The following is an 11,097-nucleotide window of genomic DNA, read 5'->3' on the forward strand; positions in this document are numbered from 1 at the left end:
GTGAACCTGCCAGTGAGTGTGCGAGCAGGCAGGTAGAGAGCCGTTTCTTTCTACCGTGTTCATATGGACTGCTACCAGAGGCTGTCACCCACATGTAGGGTCAGTCTTTCTGTTTGAAATTACGTGATCAAGACAATCCCTCACCTTAGTGCCAACTGGCTAGTGATTTCGCATAGCTAGGCTGACAACAGAGATTGGCCGGCACACATCCCCACCACAGCTGCCATTCTCATTCTCGGCTCTTGGTGGATGGTGTGTTGTCCCCTCTTGCCATGCTCTTGTGGTCACACACCACAGACTTAACCCCGTTCATGCTAGGAGAGGAGGAGGCACCAGATCAGGGATCCTGGAATACAGCCTTTCTCTTCCTGCTTATTTGAAACAGATTGGAAGCTGCCAACCCCCCTGGGACCTATAAATCCACCTCTAATCCCCTCAGGAGAGAGTGACAGCAAAGCCACAGGACGAAATCGTGGATCATCCTCTCCTACAGCAAAGAGTTTCCGAATATACGACGTGAGTCCTCTCTCTCCTTACCCAATGCAGACTGAGAAGATGTATCCCCACAGAAGGGTGAGCTGAGGAAAGGAGGAGCAGGGGTTTGGGGTGGGAATGCATCAGGCAGGAGTGAGTGATTTTGACTCACACCAGGATCCCCACCCCCACCCTGTCACCCATCCACCAGTGTGCGAGTGTGAAAATGAAGTGTAAGCATCACAAAAGAAAAAAATCTCTCCAGAGTGCACAGTTCTCTGAAGTTCCTGGAGGCATTTTCCACCCTGGGGTTCCTCGGTTCTGCCTCCATGTCCTGAGTTGCTGCTGTTGCTGCTGTTGCTGCTACTGCTGCTGCTGCTGCTGCTGCTGCTGCTGTGTGTGTGTGTGTGTGTGTGTGTGTGTGTGTGTGTGTATCTACTGCTTAAGGTCTTTACCTCTTGATGCCCCAGAAGCCCTCTTGTCCTTCCTGCCATTGATGGGTTAACTGTCTTTCCCAAAGGTAATAGGTTCATTTCATTTTGTGGGAAACGTGTTTCTCTAACACTTCAAAATTATTTTGAATCTTTATCCCTAATACACACATACACACTCACACACACATATATACATATATATTCCAGAAATATATATAATAATACATATTTTATATATTATCTTTATATACATATATTTACATAATGTATCTATTTAGATAATATAGAAATATATAATATATATTCAAAAAAATCCAAATACAATTACTCACCTGGGTGACAAATTTCTGTGGGGAACTTCCTACCCGATGTGTAAGCCATGTATATAGGTGGGTAAAACACAGGTCCTGCTCACAAGGACCTTATGGTCTGATTGGAACAGATTCAAACAGAGAGACATTAGCGGTATCACACGGTAACAGACCCTTTGAGAGAGTGCTGTGAGAGTCCTGAGGGAAGCTAACTCAGTTAAGAGTTCAGAATGGTTTTCCAGCAGAGGTGATAGGAATACAAAATCAGGGCCTTAGAAGATGGGAGTAAGGAAGAAGGCAAGAGAACAATGGAAGCAAAGGATGAGTAGGATGTCATCAGAGAAGATGTAAACTTGGGTCCTGTACTAAAAAATACAACGATGGTGAATGATGGTGGCAATGAGGGTGACAATGGTGGTAACAGGGTGCTGGTAGTGATGGTGATGGTGGTGACGGTGGTGCTGGTAGTGATGAGGATGATGGTGATGGTGGTGATGGTGAGTCTTCTAAAGAAAGTCAACATGACAAGTTGGGGGAAACAGCAGAGCTGGAGGTGGTGAGAGACGGAAGGCTCACTCAGTTTTCACTGCGGAGAGAGCTCCGCAAGAGGTCAGCTCTCATCAGGGCTGACGAGGTTGATCTCTGTCCGTTGTCAACAAGCGGGCAAACCCTGAGAACATCCTTCCTTTGAAAGAGTCTCTACCCCGAAGCTACATGTAGACACTTAAATCTGATGCTGGAGAAGGAGACGGGACCTAGAGAAGTCCCTTTCACCTTGCCTCTCAGTTTCCCCATCCGGGAAGGAAGAAGGCTTGATCTCTAAGGTCCTATTGGCCTCTGACGTTTGTCTGCTCCTGTGTCCTGCTTCTGGGGTGGCTATCTCACTCGCCATGCACAGTCTTTTTTTTTTTTTTTTTTGGTCAGTGTTGGAAGAAACAAAACATGGTCTTAGTTTCTGCCATGTGGGAGACAGGATGTGGTTTAACTCCCTCGCTGGAACCAAGTTCCTGTGGTGAGTCCAGCCTCCCATTCCCCAGCACATCCTCACCCTGTCAGATGCCTAGTTGGAAGGAGGGGGACACTCAGCTGCCAGCAGCACAAAGCCATCAGCCACCAATCTCGGTTACTGGCCATATCCCTGGCTTTGTGGAAACAAAAAGAATTCAAGATGTGGATAAAGATAGTAATTTCTGGGATTCCTCCATTAACAAGGGAGCCAAGTGTTCCTGGGAAAAGTCTCCCGGTGAGGAGATACTCCCCCACTGGCCGCCTGTGGACAGATCAAGAGGAGGTATTAATTGCACAAGGGAATCTCCCGTTGTTCCAGAAGAATTTGGGAACTGTTGATAGTCCAAATGGGTAAGGCAAGAAGAGAGAATTGAGATGAGGTTAATATAGCCAGAAACTAGAAAAAGTGTGGAGGCAAAGCATATGAGTTATTTTTTTTAATTACTGTGGCAAAATAGCTGGTACAATCAAGTTGTGGGGGAAGGGTGTTATGTTGGCTCACAGTTCAGGGTATAGTCTACTATGGGGAGGAAAGCTTGGTTGCAAAAGTATGAAGCAACGGTGCTTCTTTGATACCGTGCTTTTTATTCAGTCCAGGATCCCAGCCCACAGAACACTATCACCCACATTTAGGGTGGATCTTCCCACTCCATCTAATGTAGAAAATGGCCCACAGGTTCCCTAGTAAGGGGAACAGGGGCTGTCTCTGACATGAACTCAGTGGCAGGCTCTCTGACCAGGCCACAGAGGAAGACAATGCAGCCAGTCCTGATGAGACCTGATAGGCTAGGGTCAGAGGGAAGGGGAGGAGGACCTCCCCTATCAGTGGACTGGGGAAGGGGTATAGAAGAAGAAGGAGGGAGGGCAGGATTGGGAGGGGATGAGGGACAGGGCTACAACTGGGATACAAAGTGAATAAATTGTAATTAGTAAAAAAAAAATTAATTAAAAAAAGAAAATGGTCCACAGATATGCCCTGGGTTTGTTGGCATGGTGATGCAGCACCAGGACTGCATACCATGTGACTGCATATCCAGCTTTTTACTTGAGTGCTGGGTATCCAAACTCAGAGCCTCACGCAGGTGCAGCAAACACTTTACTGTAAAACTGAGCCCAATATGTCACTTTTCATCTAGTTATGCCACATCAAGAGTTGGAGTAAAAAACATTGATAATAGTCCTCGTGGAGCTGGGTGAAGAGTCAAGGTCCCATAGCAAATTGGTACAGTTTGCGATGGAGCTCAGTCAATGCTCCCGGTGCCCGGCACTAGACTCCTGGCAAGAAGTGGAGGGCATGGCTCTTTTCTCCATCTCTCAAGTCAGCAGAAGGCAAAAGTCAATGAAAGTCCATCTCATCCACAAGAGCACAAACAAGAGCTGCCTGCTGTAGGGTGCAGCTCGTCTTACGACGTGTCCATGGTAACTTGTTCTTTGCAGGCTAGGATGGCCCGTCTACCCCAGCAGGGTCCTTTCCGGCACCTTCTGGACATGAAGACAGAGAAGAGACTGGCAGGCTGGAAGGAACGGCGCAGCCGCTTCGGTGACATCAACGTGCACAAATGCTATCCATTTGGGCAGATCTTCTCTCCTTTCCAGGCTCTGGCTACCACGGTGAGTTTCAGATTAAGTCGTTGTGGGGGGGGGGTTGGGCACCTGTGCCAAACCTCAGTGGGTCCTTTGTCCTTTTCAGGAGTGTGTTAGTCAGTTCTGACCCCAGTAATGCTGAGTAACAAAGACTCACAACTAAACCCCAGAGCTCAGTATCTTAGCATGGCAAGCATCTGTTCTCCTGAGAATCTGCTCCTTCTGCTTTTGCTCACCACCAACTCACAGAACAGGAGGGAGTGAAGAGTCGAGATTCATCCTCCCATCCGCTACTACATCTGCCTCTCGTGTCCTGGGGGACAATGACCTGTCAGAGAAGTCCAGGGGAAGATTAGAAGGCAGTGGCTGCAGCTTTGATGTTCAGAGAGGAGATAATTTCAAGGAAAGAAATAGACGGGGAAGGAGGCGGGGGCAGTTGTTATACATTCCTGTGGTCCAAAAATGTGAGTGTGTGTGTGTCTGCACTATTTGAAAAGACTGATTGAAATGTAGATTCCAGGGGCTATAAAGATGACTCACTGAGCTGTGAAAGCATGAGGGCCTGAGTTTAAATTCCCAAGCATCTGCATAAAAAAGCTGAGCATGGCCCCACCATGCCTATAAGCTAGCATTATTGGCAGGAAGGGGAGGAAACTGGAGGATCTCTGGAGCTTAGTGATATCAGTTGAGCTATGGGTTCAATGAGAGACTTTGTCTCAAGAGAATAATTCAGCAGGACATCTACCACCCTCTTCTGGCTTCTATGTACCCATGGATGCACACACACATACACACACACACACACACACACACACACACACACACACACACACACGGTCTTGATGCAGAACAAGTCCCTAGAAATGGATGCCTTCCCTGTGGGAAGAGACTACCTCTCCTGTGCTAGAAGGAACATTGCCCGCCTGTTAAGTTCTTACATGTCATGTTGTGGTAGTGACTTTTCCATTGCTGTGATAAACATGCGTTGACAAAACACAGCGTAAGGAAGAAAGGGTTTCCTTGGGGCTTATGGCTCCGGAGGGCAGAGACCACGTTGGCAGGGATGCCGCAGCATGGTGGCCACAGGAAACTGGCTGGGGACATTTTTCCACACACAGGGAGCAGAAAGAGAGAACAGGAAGTGGAGTGAGGCCATAAACTCTCAGAGTCCACCCTCCCCCTCAAGTGATGTACTTCTCCCCCTCAAAACAGTTCCACAGCCTCCCCAAACTGCACCACTCAGAGTGTTCAAATACGTGAGCCCATTGAGGCCATTTCTCACTCAAACTACCACCCAGGTGAGACACTGAAACTCAGTTTCTCATGCACTCTGACAAATGAGCATCATGCTCACTCTTCACAAATGACATGTAGGTAGAAAAACAGTCTGCGGCTGTTAGTATTCCGTGGCAAGGCCGGGGTTTGAACCTGGGGAGATTCTACAGGGCAATCCCATTAGCAGCTCCCTTTGGCGATGTCAACCCCAGTGCTCTCAACCCCCATGCTTTTTCTCATCCTGATTCCTCTCCCCTCGTAGGAAATGCGAAAGCTGGTATTGCCTCGAGACCTACCCATGAGTTCTCATTCGCAGAGAATAAGTTCTTCATCCCTCAGTGACATGAATCTCCAGGATTTACCCCTGTCTCCCAAAGAGCTGAGCTTGGGAAAGAATGACAACCATCAAGAAAAAGAGAAACCAGTGAGCCATATTAAAACGCCTTTATTCCCCCCGATAGTTAAGGCAACAAAATATAATGACATGAAATAAAATTGCAAAACTGCATTGTGGTCCTTTGTTGCTGCAAGGTTTTACATGAAAACAACTGGCATCCAGGGATCCTAGACTGTTGAGCCGGCCTCACCTATGACGGTGTTTAGATAGTCTAAGAAACGATCGTACCATGCCCTATGTGGAAAGTGTAAAAGGCACAACCAGACCCAGCTTTCCTCAGAAGCTTGAAAAGTAAGGGAGGAGAAGGCTGCCATCCCATGCCCCACGTCCTGCTCTTTCCACCGTCTGCTATTCCACCTGGGATATCAGATGTGGGTTTAGTTTCTCACAATGTAGCTGATCACAGAGTGTACTGAATACTGTACTTAGGCTATGAGAGAGAGAGAGAAAGAGAGTCTGTTCTTCCCCGGTTCATAGAAAGTTCTTCCTTGGCTGGGATGGGATGGCTCATCTCTACCCTAACTACAAAGGAAGCTAATGAAAATCATATTGGGAATGTATTGGGAGACGAGATCTAGTATCATGAAAAGAAGGGAACATGGCTGAAGGGAAAGCAATTAAGATCTGGGACATTCAGTGGTTCATAAATCAGACCATTATAAAGACAGATGTCTGTTTAAGCTGAATGAAAACAAGTCTTTGACGATTTATAAACACCAAAATTAACACTGTTCTCCTAAATGAACTCTTCCACTCTAAATGGCTTCCGTTTCCTTTGAATGTTTAAAAGTGATATATGTTCATAATAGAAACAATGCAAAAGTATTTTTAAGAGTAATTACCATGAATTTCAGTATTTGGAGACAGTGTGTGCTTGAACCTAGAAATTTTAGATCACCTGTTAATGCCTTATCCTCACTGACAAAACTAAGGCTGTGCTTGCGCCAAGGTCTGTTTCCATGGTTTACACTGAGTTGTCTTATGGCATCATTAACCAACATTTCTCAAAGGGTCACCAGGTTCTGGATCATCGGTTTCACTTCCAGGTAATCAGTAAAACTCTAGACCACATGGACATAAAAGCAAATACCTTGCCTCAAAAAGAGAGAGAGAAAAAGAGAGAAATAGTTTATTTTAGAAACTAATATAAGAAACTATAGCCAAGAAACACAAATTCACATTTCCACATATTTTATACTCTAACTGGTAACAATTTGGAAATAGTAAATGAGGACCACTTCAAATCCATTTTTGAGATGTCGTGTGGGCAGCTTAAAGCAAAATGGAGAGATCTCCACTATAGGCCACAGACGCCATCTGACAGCATTCTCAGCCTCTCTGTTGGGAGAATCTTGTGTTCTCTTAATAAATTCCAACAGGTTTAATTTGCCAGTCACAAGGATGTTAGGTCAGAGAGGTGGGCAAAAAAATTGCTACTAAGGGGCTAAAGATAGCCCAAGAAAAATTGTAATTACGCTCTAGACTGCAACATTGCAACCTTTCAGAATCATTAACATCCTGATCAGTTAAGGAGCCTTGTAGAAGTCTCAGTGGATTGGTTCTTGAAGGGGCCTGGGAGTCAGCACAGAACACCTTCAGAGACCAAATTCTCCGAACAGAGGGGATTTATTATCACGGAGGGATGGGGGTGGGAAGGAGGAGTGGCCTGCCTCTGGATCAGACAAAGACTTGGTAGTCAGTGCAGCTAAATAATGAATTTCGATTGCTGGACCTTGATGTTTTGATAGCTAGATCTTAGAGTTTTAGTCAGGCATAAGGAAGTGGCCGAACGGAATAGACCTTGGTGGTTAGCTTTAGGGCTGAAAAGCTTTAGGAATCTAACACAAACACACACAGAAAGAGAGAGAGAGAGCACTATGATGTGTTTATTTCTGAATCACATGAGGTGGAGGACACCACAGCCCCCTCCTTTTTGATATAGTTCCTTTACAGCTCTGTGGATTCATGTGTCTTCTTGCTTTACTTCTCAAAAGCATCATCAACAGGCATATGTATGTGTGTGTTTCTCATTCCCCTTAGCCCGAGGGTTTAGCAACAAGAATGCACAGCTGTTTTATAAATAAAGTTTTGTCAGAGCACAGACCTACCCATTTGTTAACACATTGTATTGATGTGACAGGGCTACTCCTCACGTAACTAGTTGCCAAGAAGACTCCACGGCTCATAGCCAAAAATACTGACTCTCTCACCCTTTCTAGACGCTTGCCACATTGTCCTAAGGCAAGCTCCTCTCTGCAGTTTCTAAATGTCTTAGCTCTGAATTTTAAAATTAGAATGAAAATATGTCATTTACACTCAGTTTAGCCTATTTTTGCCTCCCTTAAGTGTAAGTCCCTGACTGTGTCCATCTAAGCTTCCTATTTACAAGTGTGAAGTCAAGCGTCACTAGTACCAACATTAGCTGAACACTTCCCTTATACTAAGTGTATTGATCCACTTAATTCTGTAACCATGCTATGAACGAGGGGATAGCATTATCCCCATTTTACGGAGGAGAAAACAAAGGTCAGCAACATAAAAGCACAGAGCCAGTAAGTGGCAGACCCAGCTGCTGGACCTACGAGGCGTGGTCGCTGCCCCTGAGTACTCAGCACTCTGCTGTCCCGCATGGCCTGTGGGGCGTCCTTCCCTAAAGCACCCCTCTTCCTTGTGTTCCCAACCAGTGCCTCCCTCCTGACTGAAGCCTCAAACAGAAGCCTTCTATGTTTCCTCCTCTACCCGCTCAGAGATCACACTGTTGGCAAAAGAAGCCAAGAGTTTATCCAGGTCTTTCCTAGAAGGGCCTAGAGTGGACATCCGCTGAGAATGTCCCAGCCACGACCTTATTTCCCTGCCTGCAGGCAACTTAGCTTGGCCTCTGTACAAAGAAACCATTCTGCACATTCTGTGCGAGACCCGGCTGCTGGTGTGAAGGCTCCTGTCTCTCCCGTTGGCACGAACCACTCACTCCTCTACCTGCTTAAGAGAAGAGTGATTTCCCACACATAGTTCTGCCCCATGTAGGAATCGGGGGTGGGGCTTACTTGTATGATTTCTTTTAAACAAAGTGTAGCCCTCTACCCAGAAGCCAAGATGGCTTAAAGCTCTGAACAATTCTAATGGAATGAAACAAAAACATGAGAGACACAGGATAGATTTCCAACACTTTGACCATATGCCCAAGGCCAAAAAGAATTGTCGGTTCCCTTCACAATTGCCAATGAATCTATTTTACTATTTTTAGACAGCACAAATTGGACTAGATGGGTTGTTGTAGTCTTGTAAGAGGACTTAAAACTGAAAGAGTGTGAAAAGGTGGGGGTGGGCCTGGGAGGAAATAGGAGGGAGAGTGGGAGATAATATTATTGAAAGACATCTTATGTACATGTGAAATTCTCACAGTTAACAAAATATGTTTCAAAGGGTTAAGAGGGTAACCTTTATGTTATATTTGGCTTATGATTTTAAGTTCTGCTGTGAGATTGTGCCCTCTAGCTAGGACGGGCAAACTATACTCACGATAACTCAACAGCAGAGCTACCTGAACAATTCCAATGCCAGCTGCCATTCTAATGTGGATGCAGAAAATATCACAGGGTCCCACTCCTAGATGAATAGCTAGAGGCAATTAGCAATTTCCAAGAGGCGAAGAATTAGTCTTCCCTAAGGATGAGCCTCTTAATTGGTTATTCAATACAAAGCAGTCAACTCTAGAAACATATACATGCAGGCAACATTGAGCAGGCTGAATCTGTTTATTTGTATATATGTGTATGTAACAGCAATGGTTAAAGAAGAGGAGGCAGTGAATTTCTGAACAGGTGCAGATATGAGTGGAGAAACGGGAGGAGGAAAGGAAAGGGAGAGGAAAATTATGTAATTCTATTTCTAAGGTTTTTTTTTAACTAAAAATACATAACAAAAATAAATTGAAAGCAAGATGAGTCATGGAAAACACAATGAAGTGGGGCCAAGGAGGCTAGACCAGGAATTGATGAAATGAGGAAAATTAACTCCAGATAAGGAGGAATGTGGCCAGAGGTCAAGATAAAGATGCCACCCATTATCCACAGGACAGCAGGAGCCCAGGGGAAGACTTTAAGCACAGAGGGGGCATGGTGGGGTTCTGCCTATCAAAAGAAGGGCACTAACTTAGCTCTCTAACCTAAATGTTCACCAGCAAATGAATGGACGGAAATAAGGTGTTGTTATATACAGACCTCAAGTGTTTTTCAGCCTTAAAGAAAAGGGATCTAAGAGAAGATGGTTATGCAAATTAAGTCCAGAAGACTGATATCATATGCTTTCTCTCATTTGCGCATCTGAGACTTAACAGATCCACAAAATCATGTATTTAGGGATGAAAAGTCTGTCCGAGGAACAAAGGGGACTAACAGAAAGGATGAGAAGAGGGGAGGGCTATGGTGCCCAAAGTACAATTATATACTTGGAGGGAAATGGGCTTATGTAACCTTGTATGATAAAGAACGACCCTAACATATCTCGTGGAATGTGAGAGCACTGGAGACAAGAGGTCCCTGTTAGCATGCCAATGTTATGGGGAGAGGGCAAGATGTCAGAGACAGGTTTAGGCAAACTTGTCCTACCAGATGTAGGAGTGGCTAGCACCGGTAGCACTAAAAATGTTTCTGAACTGGCTTCTGGCTTAAGCAAAGGGGTGGATGTTGGGAGTGTTGTTGCTGTGGGTTGTTGGCCTTCCTGATTGGGTGGGACTGTCCGGGAAACTCACAACTCCGAGGGTTGGGAAGGTATCCCAGCTCTGAGGTGGGACAGTTGTCCCAAGGGTATCCTGAGACATGGGAACCCAGGAACCACACAGACAGAAGTTGCAGGGAGCCTGTACTTCTACCATTTAATCAATACAGGTGTTTTCAGGCCAGGCTTGCCCTGGATAACCAAGCCTGGTTCTCAGGCAGCCACATAGTTTAGAAGCCAAACAAAACAGAGAGAAAAAAGCAGCCTTGTTCACAGTTGGGACTTTGTTTTGTTTTGTTCCTATTTCTTGCTGACTAGCGCTAAACACTGCCATATGTTCAGAAAATGTCTAACGTTTGCATATTTGAGGATTGTTTCTTCTTTCTTCTTTTTTTTTCTTCTTTCTTTCTTTCTTTCTTTCTTTCTTTCTTTCTTTCTTTCTTTCTTCCTTTCTTTCTCCTAGGTCAGTTTTATCTGGTTGAGTCCCAGAGTTGCAGCTGGGCTACCCTGTAATCTGAACTTCACAAAAAAATAAATAAATAAAAATAAAAACAACGGCCTCAACGGCCCCATGTTTTGCAGTGAGCCCAAACCCTTGGTGTACCACAAAGGTCGCATTTTCACTAGCTCCAGCTTCATCTCTTTCTTTCCACTGTTGTCTTTCACTCTCTGGCTCCTACCCACATTTGCCTTTACACCATTGGCTACCATGTGTTTGCAGACAACATTCCCTCTTCCCCAACTGTCCTTCATTTCCATGCCTCCTTGAGGACCCCTGCTCCCCATCACCACCATGAAGCTTCTCAAAACTTACATATAAAAACAGTTATTCTCTGTTTTGTCCTCTTATTTATCATGATCATTTAGGGTTGTCTGTTTCCACGTTGAGGGCTCTAAT

General features: G+C 45.2%; 1 protein-coding gene across 1 annotated transcript in view; it reads left to right on the forward strand.

Moving 5' to 3' along the window:
* The window catches only part of LOC110561937 (uncharacterized), a 30,058-nt gene extending 24,466 nt beyond the window's left edge, over positions 1-5,592 (forward strand). The window contains exons 3-5 of the mRNA XM_021658530.2: positions 440-573; positions 3,665-3,838; positions 5,349-5,592. Coding sequence (XP_021514205.1) covers positions 440-573; positions 3,665-3,838; positions 5,349-5,579 — 539 coding nt within the window. The 3' untranslated portion in view covers positions 5,580-5,592. The remainder of the gene's footprint in view (positions 1-439; positions 574-3,664; positions 3,839-5,348) is intronic.
* Positions 5,593-11,097: the final 5,505 nt, after the last annotated feature.

The sequence above is a fragment of the Meriones unguiculatus genome, chromosome 7 (genome assembly GCF_030254825.1).
Source record: "Meriones unguiculatus strain TT.TT164.6M chromosome 7, Bangor_MerUng_6.1, whole genome shotgun sequence".
In the NCBI taxonomy this organism is placed as follows: Eukaryota; Metazoa; Chordata; class Mammalia; order Rodentia; family Muridae; genus Meriones; species Meriones unguiculatus.